Source organism: Phacochoerus africanus, chromosome 4 (genome assembly GCF_016906955.1).
Source record: "Phacochoerus africanus isolate WHEZ1 chromosome 4, ROS_Pafr_v1, whole genome shotgun sequence".
In the NCBI taxonomy this organism is placed as follows: domain Eukaryota; kingdom Metazoa; phylum Chordata; class Mammalia; order Artiodactyla; family Suidae; genus Phacochoerus; species Phacochoerus africanus.
The window spans coordinates 75742959-75769823 of record NC_062547.1 but is presented as its reverse complement, the minus strand read 5'-3'; the positions used below and the strand labels follow the sequence as shown (position 1 = coordinate 75769823).

The following is a 26865-nucleotide window of genomic DNA, read 5'->3' as shown; positions in this document are numbered from 1 at the left end:
ACTGCTGCGTGCTGTAGGCTTGGCCAAAAAAGGGAGGGGGATAGAAAATGTGAACATAAAACCAAACAGAGCTGGTAACAAATCCAGGTTCAGTTGCTCATCACTCGAAAGGCCAAGACTTAAGAGACAAGTGTCGGGAGAAAAGGAAAGTTTGCTTTATTCAGGAGGCCGGCCGCCTGGGAAGATGGTGAACTAATGTCTGAGACCATCTCCCAAGTTGCTGGTTGAGAGTCAGAGGTTTTAAAGGCTCTGTGAGGGAGGGGGCTGCAGGGTGGGCGAGCCATTTGTGCAGTTCTCAGGTTAGTTGGCAACAAGGTGAAGTCTGGGCATCACCAGTCCTTTGGTTTCAACCAGTCTGGGGTCTGCGTGCTTTCGGTCAGCAATTTTCATCTACTTGACATCTGCTTCCTTTATAAAAGCACCTTTGGAGTGTGTGTTAGACCTTCTTCATCTGTATCTTTCAGGGGACTGTGCTGTGCAAGGGAGTAGGAATGAGGAAAGGCTTTCCCACATAACTTACACACAGAGGCCTTCTCTCTGGTGTGCGTGTTTGATGATTTTGCTCTGTGACTGACTTAAGAGTCTAAATTGCTGCTAGAAAAGAATGAAATTCTGTCATTAAGGACATCATACATGATACTAGAGGGTATTAATCTAAGTGAAATAACTGAAGCAAATACTGTGTGATTTCACTCATATGCAGAATCTAAAAAACAAATCATGGACAATCACAGCAAAACAGAAACTGACTCATAGATACAGAGAAACAAGGGGTGCTCATCAGAGTGGAGGGTTGTGAGAAAATGAATATATTGGTGAGGGAGATGAAGAGAGAAGAATTCCAGTCATTAGCCCCTTGTATCACAGCAGGTTACAGATCTGGCATTGTCACTGCGGTGGCAAGGGTCTAATTCCTATTCTGGTAATTTCCACAGGCCATGGGCTCGGCCGAGAAAAAAAGCTTAATGTCAGGCACTTCCACTACAGTACTACATAAAAGAAAAACTTACATTAAATGCAAACCTCCAGGACTTGCCATTGTGGTTCAGTGGGTTAAGGACCCGAAATAGTGTCGTGAGGATGTGGGTACAATCCCTGGCCTCGCTCAGTGGGTGAAGGACCCGGCATTGCCACAAGGTGCAGCACAGGCCTAAAGCTGCAGCTCCGATTCGACCCTTAGCCCAGAACCTCCCAGGAACTCTGATGCCGCAGGTGCAGCCCTAAAAGGAATTTTAAAAAAGCACATTTCCAATCACTACAATTCCAATAACCTTTAAAATGAAAAAATATTAACTGCAAAAATCAGGGGAAAAAAAAACAGTATTCAAATTTATAGCTGAACAAAGAGTTTGACAATACTGTATTTCCAACTTCTATCATTTTTTCCCCTGGTATGAATTTTCTGGAGCTGTATACATGAATTAGCACAAGTGTCTAACGTTACTTAATTGTAAGATTTCCCTCTAGACAGAATGACTTAAGGCTTTTGAGCATCACACGCAGTCACTGTGCTGCTACCCAGTGTGTACCTTCATGTGATTTTTTAAGGATGAAGATTGAATGAAAGCTTTCCCACACTGTGTGCATTTGTGTTTCTCTCCATTGAGAGTCCCCAGGTGCTTCTGAAAGGCTCCAAAAGCAGCAAAAGCGTTCCCACATTTTCACAGTTTCTCTTCATGGTGCCTTCTTACGTGTTTCTGAAAGGATGAGAGCCAACTGAAGCCTTTTCCACACTGTTGACACTCGTAAGGTTTCTGTCCTGTATGAGTTGCCATGTGGGCACGGAAGGATCTGAGAGAAGTGAAAGCTTTCCCACAGTTTTCGCAGTTAGAGAGATTCTCTCCCGTGTGCGTTCTCATGTGTTCTTGAAAGCTTCCGGGCCAGATGAATGCTCTCCCACATGCCTTACATTCATAGGGCTTCTCTCCAGTGTGAACCTTTTCATGTCTTTGAAGAGACTGGAGATGAAGGAAGGTTTTCCCACATACTTCACATTTGTGGGGCTTCTTGCTGTGTGTTATCATGTGTCTTTGAAACGTGGAGGGATACACGAAAGCTCTCTCACACTCCTTACATTGATACAGCTTCCCTCCAGTAGGAGTCTGCACGTGTCTAGCAGGACTGGAGGACTCACTGAGGGTTTTCCCACACTGCCTGCCTTCAGAGTTTCTCTCTGTGGCATGAATCAGGATGTGCTGCGCAAGGGAGTAGGAATGAGGAAAGGCTTTCCCACATAACTTACACACAGAGGCCTTCTCTCTTGTGTGCGTTCTTCGGTTTGAGGGACAGACACAGGCCTGACTGCACTCCTGACCTGGACAGGGTTTTGGTCCATGATGAGCTCTGACATGCCTTGAAATGGAAGAAAGATGCCTGAATTCTTTCCCACATCTGGGGCATTTATATGGTTTGATTCTGGAAGAAAGAGTCTTGTACAGGTGAAGAGTGGGAACGTGACTGCAGGTTTCTCCACGTTGCTTTCCTTCGCTAGGTTTACAGAATCTGCCCACATTGTGATTTCTGCTAAAAGTGAGAAGCACTTTATTAATGATTTGTTAGTAGCGATGAACAAGTATTAGAAACAGATCCACAGATATAAAGAATAGCCTTGTGGTTGCCAAGGGGGAGGGAAAGATTGGGAATTTGGGGTTAGCAGATGCAAATTATTCTTTTTTTTTTTTTGGTCTTTTTGCCTTTTCCAGGGCCGCTTCCATGGCATATGGAGGTTCCCAGGCTAGGGGTCCAATCGGAGCTGTAGCCACTGGCCTACGCCAGGGCCACAGCAACGCGGGATCCAAGCCACGTCTGCAACCTATACTACAGCTCACGGCAACGCCAGGTCCTTAAACCACTGAGCAAGGCCAGGGATCAAACCCGTAACCTCACGGTTCCCAGTCGGATTCGTTAACCACTGCACCACGATGGGAATTCCGATGCAAAGTATTCTATATAGGATGAATAAACAAGTTCTATGGTATAGCACAGGGAACTATATTCAATATCCTGTGATAAAACTTAATGGAAAAGAATATTTTTTAAAAAGAAATGTGTGTATGTATATATGTATACATATATATGTGTTGGTATATTTGTGTGTATATATGTATACATATATGTGTAACTCTGTGGGGATATGTGTGTATCTATATGTATGTGTATCTACGTTATGTATATATGTGTGTGTATGTATATATATGTGTGCATATATGTATCTATGTGTATATACATAGACGTGTGTGTGTGTGTGTATATGTGTATATATGTATGTCTAAGTGAACCATTATGCTCTACAGCAGAAATTAATACAACACTGTAAATCAACTAGACTTCAATAAAAGAACCTTAAGAACAACAAAAAAACCCAAGCATTGGAGCTGCATGTCTAGGGAACTCCCACTGTGGGGCACTGGGTTCAGGATCTGGTGTTGTCTCTGTGAAGACAAGGTTTCCATCCCCCGCCCAGCACAGAGTTAAGGATCCAGCGTTGCCACAGCTGTGGCAGAGGCCACAGCTTCAGTTCAGATTAGATCCCTGGCCTGGGAACTTCCACATGCCATGGATGAGGCCAAAAAAAAAAAAAAAGAACTATATGTCTGACTATATTTCAGTATATAAGAATTTGTTCTATATTCTGAATTTTCTGAAAGTAAATTAAATAAAAACTTTGGAAGAGAGCTCAGCTGTAGTTACTATACACACACTGTAGATCATAAATGGGATTTCCCTGTAACTGTTTCTACCTGAATTTTGTTTCAAACACTTACTAAGTCAAATTATATTGTTGGGGAGTTTCCATCGTGGTACAGGGTAAACAAATCCCACTAGTATACAGGTTCGAGCCCTGGCCTCGCTCAGTGGGTCAGGAATCCGGTGTTGCCATGAGCTGTGGTATGGGTTTCGGACTTGGCTCACATCCAGAGTTGCTGTGGCTGTGGCGCAGGATGGCAGCTGTAGCTCCGATGTGACTCCTAGCCTGGGAACTTCCACATGCCACAAGTGTGGCCCAAAAAGGTGAACAACAACAACAAAAAAAACCCCACACACAAAATTACGTTGTTGAACAAACAAATCTGGAGCTAGGATTTTTTTTTTAATTCCACAACCTACTAGGATTCTATCCTGGGACGCTACTGCTTTCTCTTTTGAGTGTAACTCACCTCAGATGCCTGCCCTGGTTTCTCTGAGCTCCAGTACTGTGATCTTCCCCACACTCTCCTAAAATGTCAGCACAAGAATTATATTTTGTGAATTTTTCTATTTTCTGTTTGTGACAGATTTTTTCCTCAGATGTATCTTGCTGAGCAACTGACTTGCTGGCTTTAGACAATGTCTCATAATCTGAAAGAAAAGAAAAATGAATACATGCATTTAGGAATAAGGCTCTGTGAGCAAAGACAGACTCTGAGGACGTCAGCACTTTTAGGACCTCAGTGCGGCCAGGCACAAAGGGTCAAGAATGGCAGACAGTTCATGAAAGACCGTCACGAGGCTTCAAACCATAAACCTCTCTCTCTGTGAACCGAAAGGACCCACGAAGCCTGTACCCACACTAATGACAATAAAGGAGCATCCAATCTGTTAAGCCAAGACAAAAATAAAGTCACTGTTAACACATGGATTTCCACTGTCCTGAAAACATTATCAGATTCTAGGCTGTGGCCGTGGCTGTCTCATTTACCAGTGTACCTACCGCTTTTCCCACATTTCAAGTCTGGCAACAGCACTGATGAGAAATGCCTGTTCCCTGAAGGACTAAGTGCACGGGCGAAGCCCTCCTCACCCACGGAGGCCAGGTTCCTGCAGGTCTCCAGCATCACATCTCTGTAGAGCCTCCTCTGAGCAGGGTCCAGCAAAGCCCACTCCTCCAGGGTGAAGTTCACAGCCACGTCTTCAAAGACCACAGAGCCCTAAAACACGCAAATTTGTGCAGGAAGATGGGTGAGTCTGCCAGCACTGGGAGGCTGGATTCAAGTCCCGGGAAGTCCAGACAGGGTCCTGTGGGCCCCAGACACCTGCTCGGATTCTTCACAACTCACTCCCTATTTCACAGCACCCCCAACAATCTGAACTTAACTCATTTATCCTGTCTCCTTTTGCCTTACTCCTTTGTACCTGTAGGGCCCAGAGAGAGGGGATACATACGAAATAAACACTTCCATCTGAAAAATGTGCAGCGAAAGGGCAACTGAGCAGGCCTCAGTGGGCCAAACCCTGAACTTCAGGACTAACCCTTGACCAGCTCCTGGGAGAAAGCGTGTAAGGCCCTGGAATACATTGCCTGATAAGAACATCTGTGTGCCTGGGGTCTCGGGCCATGCCAGAGTTTATGCCGACGACATGACTTATGATGTATGTCTGGTTTTTGCCATCCTAGGCTTTGGGGGAACATGGTATCAGACTTCTAGAGGAGCCAGACACTGACAGCTAAGGTCAGTGCGTGGGCACTCCAACGCCTATGTGACCAACAATCAATAAAAACCCTAGATTGGCAGTTCTAGGGCTTGGGTGTACTCCCCTGCTTAGTATATTTCATACATGTTGCAAATTAAACTCTGCCCATGCAGTGCAACTTGCACTGAGAGGATAACAAAGTTTGAGTCTACCTTTCCTTCACAATTTCTTATTTTGTGGCCTCACCCACAGCACATGAAAGTTCCTGGCCCAGAGATCCAATGTGAGCCACAGCCACCACCCATGCCATAGCTGTGGCAAAACCAGATCCTTTAACCCACCACACCAGGCCAGGATTGAACTTGTACCTCCACAGCAACCTGTGTTTCTGTAGCCAGGTTCTTGAGCCACTGCGCTACAGCAGGGACTCCTCTCCTTCACTAATTTTAATATCTGTCCTTTTCATAGGAGTTCCCTTGTGGTACAGTAGGTTAAGGATCTGTTGTCACTGCAGTGGCTTGGGTTACTGCTATGGTGCAAGTTTAATCCTTAGCCCGGGAACTTCCACATGCCACAGGTGGGGCCAAAAATCAAAAAAGAAAAAAAAAAAAAATCCTGGAGTTCCTGCTGTGGCTCAGGTCAAGGATCTGGCATTGTCTCTGTGGTGACTTGAGTTGCTGCTGAGGCTCAGGTTTGATCCCTAGCCTGGCTTATGGGTTAAGGATCATGGCATTGCCACAGCTGCAGTGTAGGTCACATCTATGGTTTGGATTTGATCCCTGGCCAGGGGAACTTCCATCTGCTATGGGTGAGGCAAAAAAAAAAAAAAAAAAAAGCCGTGTCCCTGTAATAAACTGTGTATAATCACTATTCTGAAGTGGTTCCCCCTGAGAGCTCTGTGGTGAATCCTTACACCTGGGGCTGGTCCTGGACACCGTGACACAGAGGACCATCAATTCCTTGCAATAAGAAGCAGTTCACTAGAGCCAGTTGAAACTGGCAGAGGAAAGAATCAGCGAACTTGAACACTGACAGATGATATGAATCAAGGTGAAAGAGCCTCAGAGAAATGTGGGGCTGCATTTAATGCACCAACATCTGACAGCAGCACAAAGACAGGAAAGAGGCCACAGGACAAACAATCAAGGCAGCACTGGCTGAAAGCGTGCTAAACTTACTGAAAATCACCAAACTACGCAGACAGATGTCAAATGAACTCCAAAGAGTAAACCTGCAAAGCAAGGCACGATCAAAGTCAAAGGCAAGGAGAAAATCTTGAAAGCAGCAAGGAAAACACCTTGTCACCTAAAAAGGAACCACAGTAAGACCACGAGCTGATTTCTCAGCAGAAACCATGGAGGTTGAGGTATGGGATAACACAGACAAAATGCTGAGAAAAGGAAAACTATCAATGAGGGATGCACATCCGGAACATGATCTTTCAGAAATGACAACGAAATGAACACATTCCCAAGTAAAAACTAAGAGGAGTTCCTGCTGTGGCGCAATGGGATCAGTGGGGTCTCTGGAGCACTGGGATGCTGGTTCCATCCTTAGCCCCTCACAGTGAGCAGGTGGTACCTGTGGCTCGGATCTGATCCCTGGCCCAAGAACTCTATATGCCATCCCATCAAAAAAGAAAAAATAAGAATATTTTGGGAGGGAGGTGGTCAAGGGAAGTGCCTTATAAATACTAAGGCAATTCTTCAAACTGAAAGCAACTGTCCCAGATGGTAATTCAAATCCACATAAAAAAAAAAAAGCATACCGGTAAAAGTATTTATATAAATACATATCCTCTATGATTTAAAAGGCAGTTGTGGAGTTCCCGTTGTGGCGCAGTGGTTAACGAATTCGACTAGGAACCATGAGGTTGCGGGTTCGGTCCCTGCCCCTGCTCAGTGGGTTAACGATCCGGCGTTGCCGTGAGCTGTGGTGTAGGTTGCAGACGTGGCTCAGATCCTGCGTTGCTGTGGCTCTGGCGTAGGCCAGTGGCTACAGCTCCGATTCAACCCCTAGCCTGGGAACCTCCATATGCCGCGGGAGCGGCCCAAAGAAATAGCAAAAAGACAAAAAAAAATATATATATTCTCCAACATATAGACATACCTCCTAGAGCTCATTATCAAAAAACCAAACGACCCCATTGAAAAATGGACATAAGATCTAAACAGACAGTTCTCCAAAAATGACATACAGATGGCCAAAAAAACACATGAAAAGATGCTCAACATCACTAATTATTAGAGAAATGCAACTCAAAATCACTATGAGGTACCACCTTACACCAGCCAGAATGGCCATCATCAAAAAGTCTACAAACAATAAGTGCTGGAGAGGTGTGGAGAAAAAGGAACCCGATTACACTGTTGGTGGGATTTTAAATTGGTGCGACCACTATGAAAAACAGTTTGGAGAGTCCTCAAAAACCTAAAAATAGAATTACCATATGATCAGCAATTCCACTTCTGGGCATCTATCTGGAGAAAACCATGACTTGAAAAGATACATGTACCCCAAGGTTCACTGCAGCCCTGTATACAACAGCCAAGACACAGAAGCAACTTAAATGTCCATTGACAGAGGAGTGGATAAAGAAGATGTGGTACATACACACAATGGAATATTACTCAGCCATAAAAAGGAATGACAAAATGGCATTTGCAGCAACATGGATGGACCCCGGAAATTACCACACTAGGTCAAGTGAGTCAGACAGTGCTACACACTTATATGTGGAAATTTTAAAAAGGACACATGAACTTATTTGCACAACTGAAACCGACTCACAGACTTTGAGAAATTTATGGTTACCAAAGGAGACAGGTGGAGGTGGGGAGGGATGGGGTGGGGGTTTGGGATAGAAATGTTCTAAAATTAGGTACAAGTAATAAATATAATAAAATTCATTTAATTTTTAAAAAATGATAAATAATAATAAAGTAAAAAAGACTGAAGGAATGAAGAGGCTCTGCAACCAGAGGAAAATCGTTTGGAAAATGATGCAGCTTTGGAAGGACCCACTAAGCTTTCTTCTCTGGATCTAGTGACAGTATCATTTAGTAAATGAAGACTGAGCACATGGAAGAATCATGTGTACTGTAGCAACCTTTAGAGCTCAGTGTGGAAGTCTGTTAACAGTTACTGTAAATTGGCATTTATGCTACAAATTCTTTTTTAGTCATTTGTCTTTTTGCAGCACAAGTACTAAAATGAAAACATCCTGTGGAGCAAAGTGAGTTTTGATTATGAACTCTATTCAAATAATGGCTTAAAAGAGGTCCTGTTCTGGACAAAGGAAGTTAATCATGTAAAAATCAGAACTGTCCTAAGGTGAAAAGCGTGTTTAGGCTTAAAAGAGATACATGTTTTTTTGGGGGGGCGGGGGGCAAATCTGTGGCATATGGAGGTCCCCAGGCTAGGGGTCAAATCAGAGCTGTAGCTGCCAGCCTACACCACAGCCACAGCAACGCCAGATCTGAGCCACATCTGTGATGTACACCACAGCTCATGGTAACACTGGATCCCCAACCTACTAAGTGAGGCCATGGATCGAAACTACATCCTCATGGATACTAGTCGGATTCATTTCTGCTGCACCACAACAGGAACTCTGCCCTATACTTTTTTTTTTTTGTCTTTTTGCTATTTCTTGGGCCACTCCCACGGCATATGGAGGTTCCCAGGCTAGGGGTCTAATCGAAGCTGTAGCCACCAGCCTATGCCAGAGCCACAGCAACGCAGGATCCGAGCCGCGTCTGCAACCTACACCACAGCTCACGGCAACGCCGGATCGTTAACCCACTGAGCAAGGGCAGAGATGGAACCCGCAACCTCATGGTTCCTAGTCGAATTCGTTAACCACTGCGCCACGACGGGAACTCTTGCCCTATACTTTTTGATCAAACAGGTTCATGGTGAAAATTAAAATTTCAAATTTCTTTTAAGGAACTTTTTTTTTTTGGTCTTTTTCCTATTTCTTGGGCCACTCCCGCGGCATATGGAGGTTCCCAGGCTAGGGGTCGAATCAGAGCTGTAGCCACCAGCCTACGCCAGAGCCACAGCAACGCGGGATCCGAGCCGCGTCTGCAGCCTACACCACAGCTCACGGCAACGCCGGATCGTTAACCCACTGAGCAAGGGCAGGGACCGAACCTGCAACCTCATCATTCCTAGTCTGGTTCGTTAACCACTGCGCCACGACGGGAACTCCAGGAACTTTTAAAGAATAACCATTAAGTCATATTTCATAAGTGGTAAAGAAAGGCTTATTTACTGGAAAAATTTTGTTTGGCATAGTAGTAACTGGGTAAAAAAGGTGTAAATTATGTCAAAATGAGAAATAAAAAGCTAAAGGCTATTTAGCTAAATAGTATAACTGGAACTTTTTTACTCTTTAGCATGGCTTTTATAAATGCATGGTTAGGAGTTCCCGTCGTGGCGCAGTGGTTAACGAATCCAACTAGGAACCATGAGGTTGCGGGTTCGGTCCCTGCCCTTGCTCAGTGGGTTAACGATCCGGCGTTGCCGTGAGCTGTGGTGTAGGTTGCAGACGCAGCTTGGATCCTGCGTTGCTGTGGCTCTGGCGTAGGCTGGTGGCTACAGCTCCGATTCCACCCCTAGCCTGGGAACCTCCATATGCAGCGGGAGTGGCCCAAGAAATAGCAACAACAACAACAATAACAACAAAAGACAAAAAAATAAAAAAAATTAAAAAAAAAATAAATGCATGGTTAATAATTTTATCTGCTGTTGGTAATTAATAGCTCATTAATGTTTTCCCCACCTCTGATAATGAATTTTAAATTACAAAAAATTGTCCAATAGCTTCAATTTAAAAAGAAACTAGATGTTGAAATAAATATATTTTTATAAAAAAATTAAAAAGATGTGGTACATATACAGAATGGAATACTACTCGGCCATAAAAAAGAATGAAATAATGCTATTTGCAGCAACATGGATACAACTAAAGATTCTCATACTAAGTGAAGCAAGTCAGAAGCACAAATACCATATGGTATCACTTATATGTGGAATCTAAAATGTGGCACAAATGGATCAATCTACAGAACAAAAACAGACTCACAAACATGGAGAACAGACTGGTGATTGCCAAGGGGAAGGAGGAGGGACTGGGAGTTTGGGGTTAGTTGATGTAAACTATTACATTTAAAATGGATAAGCAATGAGGTCCAACTGTATGGCATAGGGAACTACATCCAATCTTTTGGGACAGAACATGATGGAAGATAATATGAGAAAAAGAATGTATATAGAAGTATGACTGGGTCACCTTGCTATACAGCAGAAATTCACAATATTGTAAATCAACTATATTTTAATTTTTAAAAATTTTTTGAATAAAAACTTCCAATGGGAATTACCCCCTGTGGTGCAATGGGTTAAGAATCCAACAGCAGTGGCTCTGTCACTGCAAAGACACAGTGGGTCTCCGGTCCCAGACCAGCACAGTGGGTTAAAGGATCTAGCATTGCCATAGCTACAGCTCATATTCAACCCCTGGCCTGGGAACTCCCATATGCCACGGGTGCAGCCATAAAACTTAAAAAGTAAATAAATAAGGGAGTTCCCTTCATGGCTCAGTGGTTAATGAACCTGACTAGGATCCATGAAGATGCGGGTTCGATCCCTGGCCTCACTCAGTGGGTTAAGGATCAGGTGTTGCTGTGAGCCTACCATGTAGGTTGCAGACTCAGGCTTGGATCCTGAGTTGCTGTGGCTGTGGTGTAGGCCAGCAGCTGTAGCTCCAATTGGACCCCTAGCCTGGGAACTTCCACATGCCATAGGTACAGCCAAAGAAAGAAAAGAAAAGAGAAAGAGAAAGAGGAGTTTGGACCTCCTATCGTGGATCAGCAGGTTGAGGACCCAACATAGTCTCCGTGAGGACGGGTTCAATCCCTGGCCTTGCTCAATGGGTTAAGAAACCCACATTACCACAGCTGTGGCATAGGCCTCAGCTGCAGCTCCGATTCAACCCCTGGCTTGAGAACTTCCATATGCCACAGATGCAGCTGTGAAAAGGAAAAAAAAATTATAAACTTCCAACAAACTGAAGTCCAGGCCCAGATGTCTTCACAAATGAATTCTATCAAACATTTATAGAAGAATTTAACACCTATCCTTCTGAAACTTCTCAAACTCCTCTTTCTTTCAGAGGAAGGAATATTCCCAAACTCATTCAATGAGACCACCATCATCCTGATACCAAAACCAGACAAAGATACCACAAAAAAAGAAAATCACAGGCCAATAACACTGATGAACATAGATGTAAAAATCCTCAACAAAATACTAGCAAACCAAATCCAGCAATACAGTAAAAGGATCATACACCATGACCAAGTGGGATTTATCCCAGGGATACAAATATCTGCAAATCAATCAGTGTGATACACATTAACAAACTGAGGAATAAAAACCATATGCTCATCTCAATAAACTGAGAAAAAGCTTTTGATAAAATCCAACACCCATTATGATAAAAACCCACCAGAAAGTGCACATAGAGGGAACCTACCTCAACATAATAAGGCCATGTATGACAAACCCACAGCTAATGATGAAAAGCTAAAAGACTTTTTTCGCTAAGATCAGGAATAAGACAAGTGTGTCCATTCTTGCCACTTTTATTCAACATAATTTTGGAAGTCCTAGCCATGGCAAACAGAGAGGAAAAGAATAAAGGGAATCCAAATTGGAAAAGAAGAAGTAAAATTATCACTGTTTGCAGACAATGTAATACTGTACATAGAAAGTCCTAAAGACCCTACCAGAAAACTGTTGAAGCTCATAAATGAATTCAGAAAATTTGCAGGATATAAAATTAATACACAGAAATCAATTGCATTTCTATATACTAACAAGGAAAGATCAGAAAGAGAAATTAGGGGAATTCCCAAGGTGGCACAGGAGAAACAAATCAGACTAGTATCCATAAGGATTTGGGTTCAATCTGTGGCTTCGCTCAATGGGTCAGGGATCCAGTGTTGCTGGAGCTTGTGGTGTAGGTCGTAGATGTGGCTCAGATCCTGCATTGCTGCACCTGTGGTGTAGGCTGGTGGCTGTAGCTCCAACTTGACCCCTAGCCTGGGAACCTCCATATGCTGTGGGTGAGGCCCTAAAAAGGAAAATTAATTAATTAATAATTAAATTAGGAAAACAATCCCATTTATCATTGCATCAAAAAGAATAAAATACCTAGGAATAAACCTACCTAAAGAGACAAAAGACCTGTACTCTGAAAACATAAGATGCTAATGAAAAAAATCAAAGATGACACAGACAGAAACATATACCATGCTCTTGGATTGGAAGAATTGATACTGTCAAAATGACTATATGACCCAAGGAAATCTACAGATTCAATGCAATCCCTAACAAATTACCAATGACATTTTTCACAGAATTAGAACAAAATATTTTCAAGTTTGTTTGGAAGCAAAAAAGACCCCCAAGAGCCAAAGCAATCCTGAGAAAGAGAAATGGAGCTGGAGGAATCAGGCTCCCTGGCTTCAGACTATACTACAAAGCTACAGTCATCAAAACAGTATGGCACTGGCATACACAGAGAAATATCGATGGAACAGGATAGAAAGCCCAGAATTAAGCACACACACCTAGGATCAATTAATCTACGACAAAGGAGGCAAGAATATGCAATGGACAAAAGACAGTCCCTTCAATAAGTGGTGCTAGGAAGACTGGACAGCTGCATGTAAAAGAATCAAATTAGAACACACCCTAATACCATCCACAGTGGGAACCTGCTTATAGCACAGGCAACTCCAGCCAATATTCTGTGATAGTGTAATGGGGAGGGGAAAGGGCCCTCCCAGAAACAAAGGGAAGGCAACATGCAACATCAGCTCCTGGCCAGCACAGTTTTGTAACAATGTAACATAACCTGAATCCATGGGCACAAGCATATCTATAACTGTCCCCTCAGAAATTACAGAATGTGTGTTACCTTATAAGGGGGACAAAGGGACCAGAATGTAAAAGAAAAAACAACAGAGGGTATATAAGACAGTGCCCCTCTGCATTTGGGGCTCAGCCTTTGGATATGAATCCGCTGAGCCAGTGCTGGCAGGAATAAACACTGCGTCCTGGCCTCGGTATCCTGTCTCCCTGTATGTAAGTCCTGCGACAATAGTTTATTTGGGAAAAATAATCTGAATAAGAATGAATGTGTGTGTATATATATATGTGTGTGAATCACTTTGTTGTACAGCAGAAATTATCACAATATTGTAAATCAACTATACATCATTAAAACTTTTTAAAAATGGGGGAAAAAAATTTTGCAAGAGGTTGTAATTATAGCTCCAGGACCTACTAGTGGAACTTGTCTGGATCTCAGAGAAAGGAGTTCCACCCAGCAGATGCTGGTGTTGTTAGGAAATCAGATACAAGGGAAGTTCGGAGCTCAGTGGTTCCTATCAGCAGCCAGGTTCCTGCCCCACCTTAAACAAGAGATAAGTGGCCTCTTGCTCCAAAGCAGCTACACTCTGCCACTGGTCAGGATCCACGTGGCTCAGCTCCACAGAGGTCCCAGCAAGTCAAGGGCAAACCTGACTCTCCTTGGTGTGGCTCTCACTATGTACAGCCTGGATGGCTGGGTTGCTCGGGGACTCTTGGACCCTATAGATGTCCCTACAATTAGCCCATTCAGGGTGCCCAGAACCTGCAGGCACCATGGATGGAGCCCCCACCAGGCACGGTCATGGACACTGCACGCCCCTCTCCATGGTGCAACCTGCTGACCTACTGATGGATCCACTCAGCCACCTGCACAGCCATGCTTATCACCATGCCCTGCCCCCGGCCTCCAGCACATCTGCTCAGAACCTCCCCACTCTTGGCCGCTCTGCCCTGCGTGGGTCTCCACCTGGGAAGCCCCCCACCCCCAAGCACACCAATGCCTCAGAGGGTGACGTCACAACTTGAGCAAATTACGAAGGCAAGGATGCTTCCCACCCCTCTGGACAGTGGGGCATTCCCCTCCTGGGTCACCTTCACATCACGAAGGAAGAGACAAATCTGATGGTCAACCTCAAGGTCCAGCTGCACTAATGCCACCAGCTGATGGACGCTGAGGGCCCTAAAGAGGACTGCATTTCTGAAATAGCTGCTTGCCTCTGAAAATATTTAGTAAGTTCCCTCCAACTGCATGGCCCCAGTAAGGTCACTGCACCTTCACAGCAAGCCAAGCCTTGTACGTGTTCTAACCCCCAGCAGCCATGGGGAGGGTGGGGGAGGCACTTCCCTGCAACACCCCCAGCTTGGCCTGGAGACCCTAGGGTTAGGGACCTCTTGTTGCCATGTTCACCAGGTGACCTGTAGGTTATTTATGGCCTGATGCATCCACAGAGATCTGACTCCTTGTCATCATGGCTGCCACCAGCACCTGTCTCCCACTCAAAATCGCCGCCTTCCTTCCCCCCATCTGCTACACAAGCCCCTCCTCATTGTACTGTGACCCCTACCACACCTTGACCAAGTGGGCCACACCTGGCATGACAAATATATTTGTGCAAACCTCCAACATTAGCCCTGGACTTGCAAGAGAAAGGATGTTGGGTCTGTCTCCACGAGGGCCACACATACATCCCCAGGCGTGACCCCGCAGCTCTTCACAATGACTACAGGCTAACTCCCCACACCTGTGGCACATGGACGTTCATGGGCCAGGAAGGGACTCTGAGCCACAGCTGCTACTTACACCACAGGGGCAGCAACCCAGATCCTTAACCCACTGCAGGAACTTCCCCCCAAATATCTTGAGGCTCATGTGAGTTAAAGCAAACCCCTCAGCAGGACCCCAGACGGGTACCCTGAGGTAGGCATCAGATAACCAACCCTTTCCTCCAAGGTGGTACTTTTTTTTTTGGCTGCACCTGTGGCATGTGTAAGTTCCCAGGCCAGGATTGGAACCTGAGCCACAGCGGTAACGATGTATCCTTAACCCACTGAGCCACCAGGGAACCCCTCCTCCATGGTAGTACTTTCTAAAGGCTACCAAATATACCCAAGGACAGAGACTGCCTCACCCTGTAAACTCACTGCCCTCAAAGGATACATAACACTTTATTCAGATTCTACTGTGGACCTGGCTCCAGGGACCAGGAGCAAGTCCACAGCACCCTGCCCAGTCCACAGTGTATCCATGGAGAGAACCCCTAGGATTATAATCCTGTTACCTTTCATATCCCAGCACCCTTCACCCTCGTGGCACTTCTCCACCTCAGATGTCCTACTCACATACCAGGAGGACTTTCTTATCTCTGTTGGGAATGGCCATCACTAGTGGATGGGAGGGCTTAGGAACAGGCACTAAGGCCACTGGGAAATAATCAGCCACCCTAAACAATGAAATGCAGACACTCTACCAAACACTGATTCTGACGCAGCAACAACAGGGCTCACGAGCACAAACGGTGAGGACTGACCAAGTGGAGTTGGGGAGTTCCCTGACAGCCAAGTAGTTAAGTGATCTGGCATTGTTACTGCATGGCTGGGTTCATAGGGGTAGCATGAGTTCGTCCCTGGCCCAAGAACTTCACATGCTATGGGCCTGGCCAAAAGTAAAAATTTTAAAAAGGGGCGTTAGATATCCTATTGGCTGAACAGGGTGAAGTCTGTCCCTTGCCAACCTCCAGAAGGCATCTTAAACAGATAATGCATAATATAACTTAGATATTTAAAGAAACTCCACACTCCCAGAGGTCCCTGATTTGTTCTTTTTTTTTTTTCTTTTTTTCTTTTTTTTTTTTGTTGTTGTTGTTGTTGTTGTTGTTGTTGTTATTGCTATTTCTTGGGCCGCTCCTGTGGCATATGGAGGTTCCCAGGCTAGGGGTTGAATCGGAGCTGTAGCCACCGGCCTATGCCAGAGCCACAGCAACGCGGGATCCGAGCCACGTCTGCAACCTACACCACAGCTCACGGCAACGCCGGATCCTTAACCCACTGAGCAAGGGCAGGGACCGAACCCGCAACCTCATGGTTCCTAGTCGGATTCGTTAACCACTGTGCCACGACAGGAACTCCCCCTGATTTGTTCTTGTGGCTCTCGCCATCTCCTGGGGAACAATGGCTACTAAAAGATTTCAAATTGTATTGAATTTGTTCGTCATAGGCTTCACCATCATTGCCTTGGTTGAATGTGCTTGACTTTGTTTTTGTTTTTTAGGGCCACACTCGTGGCAGCATAGGGAGGTTCCCAGGCTGGGGTCAAATTGGAGCTACAGCTGCTGGCCTACACCACAGCCACAGCAACGCAGGATCGGAGCCGCATCTGCAACATACATCACAGCTCAGGGCAACACCAGATGCTTAACCCACTGAGTGAGGCCAGGGATCGAGCTCAAAACCTCATGGTTCCTAATTGGATTCGTTAACCACTGAGCCACGAGGGGAACCCCTGAATGTGCTTTACAATGGCCTCATATCACGTCCTTGGACATAAATGCTACTTAAAGGATTGCTCTAGCTGACACTGAAGCATCACAGGACGGATTGTCAAGAGTTTAGCTCAGCTGCTGCATGGTACTGCTGCCCTGGTATCCATTCTGTTTGGCCAAGCAGCCTTCAGGGTCCTTGAGCTGACCCTGTCCATGCACCTGCCTTAGACAGCAGCCACCAGAGTCCCAAGCAAACCTAAGTTTCTGGTATGACTTCACCAGTGGCCCTTGTGATCAAGAGCCTCCCCTGCTTCTCCTTGTGCATCCCTTGGATGAGACCCCCGTGGTGCCTACACAGGAACTGTCAGAGAAGATCAAGGAAAGAAGACCCAGTTATGGGTTGTCTACAAGAAACTCTTTATTTACCTATTTTTGGCTGCAGCCCACAGCATGCCAAAATTCTCAGGCCAGGGATTGGACTCAATTCACAGCAGTGACAACACTAAATCCTTAACCATCATAGAGTTTCCATCAGGGAACTCCAGGAAATCTCCTTTAAATATAAAAGGAATTTAAATAAAAGGAAATGGATGGAGAAAGACATACCATGCTAACACCAATCCAAAGAAAACTGGAGTAGCTATATGTCACACAAAGCAGATTCCAGAGGAAGGGAAATTATCAGGGATAAAGCCAAGCATTACATGACGATGAAGGCATCAGTCCTCCAAGAAGATGTAACAATCCTTCATATGTTTTTGCCTAACAACAAAGTCAACATACAAGACACAAAAAGTGATAGAACTGCAAGGAGAAATGAATGAATCCACTATTAAGGATATTTGAGGAGTTCCCATCGTTGTGGCACAGCAGAAGTGAATCCGACTAGGAACCATGAGGTTGTGGGTTCAATCCCTGGCTTCGCTCAGTGGGTTAAGGATCAGACGTTGCCATGAGCTGTGGTGTAGGCTGCAGACGTGGCTAGGACCCTGCGTTGCTGTGGCTCTGGCTTGGGCTGGCAGCTACAGCTCCAACTCAACCCCTAGCCTGGGAACCTCCATATGCCGTGTATGCAGCCCTAGAAAGGACAAAAAGGCAAAAAAAAAAGATATTTGAGACTTCAACACATCTCTATCAGAAATGACAGATCCTATAGGCAAAAAAGTGAGTAAAGACCTAAATGAACACAACAGCGCCATCTATAGCTGAATATAATTCAAACTACAGACGGCTTCATCCAATGACAGCAGAATATACATTCCTCTCAAGTGTACATGGGAACTTCAGCAAAAGGCCACCTCTTATGCCATAAAACAAACTCTAATAAATGTTTTTTTTTTTTCTTTTTAGAGCCACACCCACAGCATATGGAAGTTGCCAGGCTAGGGGTCAAATTGGAGCCACAGCAACTCGGAATCCAAGCTGAGTCTGTGACCAACACCAAAGCTCACAGCAACGCTGGATCCTCAAACCACTGAAGGAGGCTAGGGATCAAACCTGCAATCTCGGGAGTTCCCGTCATGGCTCAGTGGTTAACAAATCTGACTAGAAACCATGAGGTTGCGGGTTCGATCCCTGGCCTTGCTCAGTGGGTTAAGGATCTGGCGTTGCCGTGAGCTGTGGTGTAGGTCGCAGACACGGCTCGGATCTCAAGTTGCTGTGGCTCTGGCGTAGGCTGGTGGCTACAGCTTCGATTAGACCCCTAGCCTGGGAACCTCCATATGCCGCAGGAGCGGCCCAAGAAATGGCAAAAAGACAAAAAAAAAAACAAAAACCCTGCAATCTCACAGATACTACCTGGATTCGTTTTCACTGTGCCACAATGGGAATTTCCCCTAATAAATTTAAAAACATAGAAATCACAACGGATGCACTTCGACCACAGTGTAATTGAACTGGAAATAACAGGGAGTTCCCTGGTGGTGTAGAGGGTTAAGGATCCAGCATGGTCATTGCTGTGGCTTGGGTCACCGCTGTGGTGCAGGTTCAATCCCTGGGCCAGAAATTCCCACCTGTTGGAGGTGCAGGCAAAAAAAGAAAAATTGGAAATGACATAAAGATAGCTGGAAAGTCACCAAAATACTTAGAGATGAAACAACCAAATTATAAACAGCAAACAGATCACAGAAGAAGTCTCTAGAGAAATTAAAAAAAAAATTGAACTAAATGAAAAATCAAAATAAAACTGATTCCTTCACGGCTCAGCAGGTTAAGGATCCAGCATTGTCATAGCTGTGGATAGGCTTGATCCCTAGCTCAAGAACTTCCACATGCCAGTGGGGTGGCCAAAAAAAGAGAAGAAAATCCAACTTATCAAAAGTTGAGGGATACAGTGAAAGCAATGCTTGGAAGGAAACCAGCACTGAAAGGATATATTAGAAAAGAAGCAAAATCACAAAAAAAAAAAAAAAGGAGTTCCCGTCGTGGCGCAGTGGTTAACGAATTCAACTAGGAACCATGAGGTTGCGGGTTCGGTCCCTGCCCCTGCTCAGTGGGTTAACGATCCGGTGTTGCCGTGAACTGTGGTGTAGGTTGCAGATGCGGCTCGGATCCTGCGTTGCTGTGGCTCTGGCGTAGGCCGGTGGCTACAGCTCCAATTCGACCCCTAGCCTGGGAACCTCCATATGCAGCGGGAGTGGCCCAAGAAATAGCAACAACAACAACAATAACAACAACAACAAAAAGACAAAAAAAAAAGAAGCAAAATCAAAAATCAATCATTTAAACTACTACCTTCGGAAACTAAGAAAAGGTCGAATTAAATACAAAAAAAAACCCCAAAAACACTAAAATCTGGCACAGATATAAATAAAATCTGAAATAAGAAATCAACAGAGAACATCAACTAAACTAAAGCTGGTTCTTTGAAGAGATCGATAAGATCATAGGCTACCTAGGGAAAAAAATAGAGAACACAGAAATGAGAACTATAGCAATGAAACAGGGACTGTCATTACCCATCCCTGGATGTTGAAAGGATAATAATGGAACAGTACAAATAAGTTTGCCCCCAGATTTAACAACCTAGACGGAATGACCCTATTTCTTGAAAGACACCTCTGTGAGAACTCACACAGGAATAGCTAAGTCTAAATAGTCCTAAATCTATGAAAGAAACTGAATCAAAGTAATAACCTTCTGGGAACCCTCCTACACTGCTGGTGGGAATGTGAACTGGTACAGCTACTATGGAGAACAGTTCCTTAAATAACTAAAAATAGAGCTACCATACCATCCTGCAATCCCACTCCTTGGAAGTACCCAGAGAAAACCACAATTCAAAAAGACATACGCCACAATGTTCCTTGTAGCACTATTTACAATAGACAAGACACAGAAGCAACCGAAATGCCCATCAATAGATGAATGGATAAAGAAGATGTGGTACATATATACAATGGAATATTACTCAGCCATAAAAAAAAAAATAATGCTACTTGCAACATGGATGGACCTAGAGACTATCATACTAAAAGAAGCAGGCCAGGCAGAGAAAGGCAAGTATCATATATTATCACTTATATATGAAATTAAAAAAAAAAAAAAAAAAAAGCTTGGAGTTCCCGTCATGGCTCAGTGGCTGACCAATGTGACTAGGAATGATGAGGTTGCGAGTTCAATCCCCAGCCTTGCTCAGTGGGTTGGGGATCCGGGGTTGCCGTGAGCTGTGGTGCAGGTTGCAGACGAGGCTTGGATCCCATGTTGCTCTGGCTCTAGGAAGGGCGGTGGCTACACCTCCTATTAGACCCCTAGCCTGGGAACCTCCATATGCCACGGGTACAGCCCTAGAAAAGGCAAAAAGAACCCCCCCCCCAAAAAAAAGCTACAAATGAACTTATTTCCAGAACAGAAAGAGACTCACAGACATAGAAAACTAACTTATGGTTACCAAAAAGGAAAGGGGAAATTTATGGGGGGGAGGGATGAATTAGGGGTTTGGCATTAACACACACACACTACAATGTATAAAACAGACAACCGACAACAACCTACCGTATAGCACAAAGAAGTATATCCCACATTTCCTTGGGGGGTGAGGGTGTTTCTTTTTTGTTGGCCATACCCAGAGCAGGCAGAAGTTCCCAGGCCAGAGACTGAACCTGCACCACAGTTGTTAAGTGACAACACCAGATCATTAGCCCACTGAGCCACCAGGGAGCTCTGAGTATACTCAGTATTTTGTAATAACCTATAAGAGAAGAGAATCTGAAAAAGGTGTGTGTTTCTGTGTATATGTATGTGTTGTGTATGTGTGTATAACTGAATTGCCATAATATATACCTGAAACTAACACAATAATGTAAATCAATTACACTCCAATTAAAAAAAAAAAATAGGAGTTCCTGTTGTGGCTCAGAGGTAATGAAACTGATCAGTATCCATGAGGATGTGGGTTCAATCCCTAGCATTGCTCAGTGGGTTGAGGATCCAGCGTTGCCCTGAGCTGTGGTGTGGGTCACCGATGTGGCTGGATCCCGAGTGGCTATGGCCGTGGCGTAGACCAGCAGCTGCAGCTCTGATTTGACCCCTAGCCTGGGAACTTCCATATACCTCCAGTGCAGCCCTAAAAGCAAAAGAAAAAAAAGATACATGCACCCCCCATGTTCACAGCTGCACTATTTACAACAGCCAATAAAATAAATGAATAAAATGTAATATTACTCATCCATAAAACAGAAAGAAATATGCCATCTGCAGCAACATGGATGGACCTAGAGATCATCATACAAAGTGAAGTCAGAGAAAGACAAATATGACATCACTTACATGTGGCATCTAAAATATGACACAAATGAATTTATCTACAACACAGAAAGTGACTCACATAGAGAAGAGGCTTGTGGTTGGGTGGGGGGTGAAGGGGGAGGACTGAGAGTTTGGGATTAGCAGATGCCATTATATACTGCATGGATAAAGAAGATCCTACTTTATAGCACAGGGAATTATATTCAATGTCTTGTGATAAACCATAATGGAAAAGAATATATATATATATATGCATGTATAACTGAGTCGCTGTGCTTTACAACAGAAATTAACACTGTAAATCAATTATACTTCGATAAAGTTTTTAAAAAATAATAATTGCTTGACGTGGGAACCCCCTCACCTCTGATGACCAGAAGTGAAATGTTCTGTGTGAGAGAAAGACAGAGGAGAGCTGTAGTTTGTTGTTTGCTTTTTTTTAACACAATCTCTAATGAAGGACATAAATTGAACTTAATAGAAAAATTATAAAGTGTTACTTAATGCCATCAAAGAAGAAAGGAAAAATTGAGAGATGGTGCTTGTTCTCTGAAAGGAGACACAACGCCTTCATAATAGCAACTCTCCCAAATAGAAGTACAGTTATAACAAAATCCCATTATATCCACAAGCAGGTTGGGTTTTTTTGGTTTAATTTTTTAAATGGACACACTAGTGGGATATGGAAGTTCTTGGCCAGGGATTGAATCTGAGCTGCAGCTGTGGCAATGCTAGATCCTTTAACCCACGACACCTGGAACCCGTGCCTCCACCGCGATCCAAGCTGCTGGAGTCAGATGGATAACCTTAGGCAGGAGGCAGATGGGCCCCTGGACTGAGAACGGCTGGGACTTGTAAGGCCGAGTAAATTGGGCCTTGTTGCTCTTTGACACGTCAAGGAAAAAGTTAATTGCAGGAGCTGAGCTCTGCTGGAGTAGAAAGATAAGAAGACCACATCAATCACTCCTGGGGTCAAGGCGATCTCCCCAATTACACATGTGCGGTATGACTCCTAGAGTCAAAAAGCCAGGGGACACCAGGCCAGATAAGTCCACCCTCTGCTTTGGAATCCATCTCTGCCAAAAACACGCACACATACTGGGCAGGGCCCTATGTCCAGGCAGGTGTGAGAAATAAAACAAGATAATTGGCTAAAGGTAAACAAAGACCCAGAAGAACTGTTCATAGAAGTGATTTGAATCACCTCTCAGGTGCACTCCTCACTCAGGGGGATGCTGGCACCCGCACCCCTCTTTAGGGGTGTGTATTATTTCTTTGCTTCATGACTAAATAAACTACTTCTCTTGTGTGCTTTCCCACTTGCACTGTGACCCTAACAATAAACTTCATACCTGTTTTTACAGTTTTTGCCTCCTTGAAACATTCTTGCTTTCAACAGGGGGAAGGAACAGGGTAATTCTGCTTCTGGTCTCTAGCTGGTTTAGCTGCCAGGCTGCCCAGATTCAATTCCTGAGCAGGGAATTAAGATCTCGCTTCAAGCCATCACTCCTGCTGTCTCTCTGAGATCAAACCCACTGTGCCACAGCGAGAACTCATTATTGGTTCTGAAATTTATGAAAAACTACTTCCAAAAACTGAAATGAGAGGCATATGTCTAGGAATAGTCAAGTTATATCAGCATTATTAACTTAATGCAAAGTCACATGGATAATTTAGAAATAGCCTGACAGAGTTCCCATCATGGCTCAGCAGAAACAAATCTGACTAGCATCCATGAGGACGCGGGTTCAATCCCTGGCCTGGCTTGGTGGGTTAAGGATCCGGCTTTGCCATGGGCTGTGGCATAGGTCCACAGCTACAGCTCCGATTAGACCCCTAGCCTGGGAACCAACATATGCCACAGATGCGGCCCTAAAAAGCAAAACAAGCAAAAAACATAGAAATAGCCTGATAACCACGGGTACACCTCAAAGAGGACTCACCACCCCCAGCACTTCTGCAGAGGGATCCCCTCCCCTAAAACTCGAGGCATCAGCAGTTTCCTCTGTGGTGGTTCTGAGGCAGAATAATAACTCAGGCAGTGAGCATAGGAGAATGGGCTTTGATGCATTCTTTGATATGGCCATTGATTAACATTTGTGGCTTAAGGGCTCCAGGGGATAACATCCCCACAGGCTTTGTTTACTATAGGGAGTGTATCTATGCCCAGATGGACATTAATCTCTAACCCACTGTGACTCAGTCTGTGGGAAGAGAAGGGCAAAGAAACCATGAGACTTATGGGACATTTCCACCCCTAAGACCCCAAAACACTGACATAGGTAACTAGGCAAGGCCAATGGGAGAAAACCACATCTCTCTGGAGTCCATGTTGGTACCCCCATCTTTAAGGGATAAAAACCCCTATAAGACAATAGAGAAGGGGACTCTTCTTCCCCCTCCCAGCTGTTCTGGGAGCTCTTTGCTTTCCTGTAAGAAAGACTTTGCTTGCTGCCTGTGTTTGCAAAATGCATTCTTCAGCTCAGTGAACAAGAATCCAGATTCCTGTAATCTTTCCAGCATCAGTTCTACGGTTGGGAGGCCACCCGCATGGGGTGGGGGAGGGGCACAAGGCCCCAAGACACCTGCCTTTCCCCCTCCCTGACAGCTCAGCTTGTCCCTACCCCAGATGATGCACCTGCTTCAAGCACCAAAAGTGTTATTTACAGGAGACAGTGTGTGTATGAGAACTCGCAGGATCACTGTCCCAGTGTGTAAATGAGAATCCGCAGGATCACTGATTCCTCCTGTATTCACAGATAACCACAGGGGAGGGAAATTCAGAAATTCTAGGGCACTTTTATGGTTTCAATAACTGAATACTGTTATCCCTTTCAGAAGACAGGTTTCGTTCACTAATATCCTGACGATAAGATAAAGTAAGTTAATCAGAATTGAACACGTCTGGCTTTATTTTTTAATTGTATGGCCGTAAATCAACTATAATAATTTAAAAAAAAAGAATGAAATATGCTCCCCCCCCAAAAAAAAAATTCATGGCCGCACTCAGGGCTTATGAAAGTTGCCAGGGCCAGTTTTGTCAAAGGCTGCAAGTGTGGCAGCGCTGGATGATATAACCCATTGCAAGGGGCTGGGATTCAACCCCACCTTCTCAGCAACCAGAGCCTCTGCAGCTGGATTCTTAACCCACTGCGCAACATAGGCGGAACTCCAGACTCGCTTTCACAAGTTACATTTTATGGAATTTTCATTAATCTCGCTCCCACGTATTAACACAAAATGGCACAGGTTCTGAGTGTCACGAACTCTGCACCTTGTAAGGAAGAGTCACTACCATTTCACTGAACACACCTCTTCATCCAGTTCACTATTTTGTGTGGAACTTTCTGCATTTCCCCCACAACTGCCGGGGAAGACAGAACAATCCTGAGAATCTTCCCGGCGGGTTCCCAAATTGAGCCCCAGAACAACACGAGTCAGAACGACACAGTCCGCACTAGGAGGCAAAGAACAGACCTGAGGAACTAACTACTCTAAATGGAAGGAAAGGGGGAAAGGATCTGTTATTTTACCTTTACTGAAAGCTTAAGCGACAGTGTAAGCAAAACGGTCAGGTCCAGGGATGGATGGGTCCCCTACAGCCACCCCAACCTCCCCCAGCCCCCAAGTCCCGTCCTCTCTCCGACCCCAGCCTAGGGACGGTACGGGACGCCATGACGCCACTCCAGAGAGAAGGGCTAATTAGGGTGGTGGCTGGGGAGATCCAGGGGGTAGACCCGTGAGCTCCTGAGAGTTCCAGCCAGTTCGAACCAAACCCTCCAAGTTTGCGGCCAAGATCCGGGCACTCACCATATCCGCCTTGCTCTGGGCTCTCCCCGGCGTCCTCGCCGCGGCTCCGCGACCTGGGCAGGTGAGAACGATGGAGGCGATACACCTGGGGCTGAGCGCCAAGTCCTTGTGGGCCGAAATTGCGCCCGCCCCCGGCTCTGATTGGACTGTGCTCCTGGGTCCCGAGATCTGATTGGACGGTGGTGCGGGGCTCCGCTGCTTGAAGGGGCGGTTTGCAAAGTTTCTCCTGACCCTTGATTGGGCAACTCTCCAGCCCATCCCTCCTACTGCAAGGTTTTTCCTCCCGACCCCGCCCTGCCTCCCTAAAAGAACAGGATATCAACCGTCCAATACAATTTTACATTTCTTTGGTCTTTTGTTTTTCCTTTTTGGCCACCCCAAGGCATATAGAGTTCCTGGGCCAGGGGTCCTATCTAAGCCGCAGTTGCGACCTCCGGCATCATCAGATCCTTCTGTGTTGGGCTGGGTTAACCCGGGTTCTGGTGCTGCAGAGACTGCCGAGCTTGTTTTGAGCCACCTGGGAAGTCCGAGACACTGCCGATCTTGTTGCACCATAACGGGAACTCTTAATTTTACATTTTGTACATTAAGCTCTCTTTGTATCTTTCATTAGACTTTATTTTTTGGCCATGCCTGGGGCATGCAGAAATTCCCCAGGTAGGGATCGAACACACACCACAGCAGTGACAAGGACAATTCCTTATCCGCTAGGCTGTCAGGGAACTATGATTAGACTCATTTGGGTTTTATTTATTTGTTCATTTTTGGCCCACAACATGTGGAAATTCCTGGGCCAGGGATTGAACCTATGCCAAAACAGTGACCCAAGCCAATGCGGTAACAATGCTTGGATCCTTAACCTGATGCGCCATAAGAGAACTCCTCCTTAGACTTATTTTTTGTTTTTTTATTTTTGGCCACCCTGAGACATATGGAGTTCCTGGGCCAGGGGATCTGATCTGAGCCACAGTCACTACCTAAGCTGAAGCTGCGGCAACGCCAGATCCTTACTTAACCCACTGTGCTGGGCCAGGAATTGAACTTGAGTCCCAGCCCTCCCAAGATGCTGCTGATCCCGTTGCACTGCGGTGGGAACTCCTAGACTCATTTGACACAGGATTAATTTTATTTCTAATTCTGGATATATTATCTCCCCCCCCCCCCAAATGAGAGTTGCAACATTTATTTCAGGTTCTTTCTCCCTCTCTCTCTCTCTCTTTTTTTTTTTCGTCTTTTTTTTGCCACACTTGAAGCACGTGGAAATTTCTGGGCCAAGGATTGCACCACAGCACCACAGCAGCAACCTGAGCCACAGTGGTGAAAATGCAGAAGCCTTAAGCCACTAGCTCACCAGAGAACTCCTTGAACGTATTATCTTTTAAATTAAATCCTCAACCTCCTTTCCATAGCGATTGGAAATGAAATGATGTTTATTTTTATACTGAGTTTGCATCCTAAAAACCTGTTAATCATCTTTTTTCTTATGGTTCCTATA

General features: G+C 45.0%; 1 protein-coding gene across 3 annotated transcripts; it reads right to left on the bottom strand.

The window, feature by feature from the left end:
- Positions 1–1197: 1197 nt before the first annotated feature.
- LOC125125906 (zinc finger protein 57-like) lies at positions 1198–26153 on the bottom strand. 3 transcript variants are annotated; one of them, XM_047777599.1, is made up of 4 exons: positions 25371–26153; positions 4691–4907; positions 4158–4338; positions 1198–2523 (listed from the first exon to the last, which is right to left on the bottom strand). In XM_047777599.1, the coding sequence occupies exons 1-4, from the start codon at positions 25626–25628 to the stop codon at positions 1662–1664; spliced, it is 1518 nt and encodes a 505-aa protein (XP_047633555.1). In that variant the 5' UTR covers positions 25629–26153; the 3' UTR covers positions 1198–1661. The 3 variants fall into 3 exon arrangements, with proteins under 3 accessions (XP_047633555.1, XP_047633556.1, XP_047633557.1); XM_047777600.1 differs by having other exon boundaries at positions 1198–2520; XM_047777601.1 differs by having other exon boundaries at positions 4781–4907.
- Positions 26154–26865: the final 712 nt, after the last annotated feature.

What these genes read in the sequence shown, in the direction of transcription:
- LOC125125906 (XM_047777599.1), bottom strand. Translation starts at nt 25,628, where the DNA reads ATGGGCTGGAGAGTTGCCCAATCAAGGGTCAGGAGAAACTTTGCAAAC. An exon ending in CCCAGAGCAAGGCGGATATG is followed by an intron (nt 4,908 to 25,370) that starts GTGAGTGCCCGG and finishes TGCGTGTTTTAG; the next exon opens with GGCTCTGTGGTCTTTGAAGA. An exon ending in CTTGAAATGTGGGAAAAGCG is followed by an intron (nt 4,339 to 4,690) that starts GTAGGTACACTG and finishes CTTTTCTTTCAG; the next exon opens with ATTATGAGACATTGTCTAAA.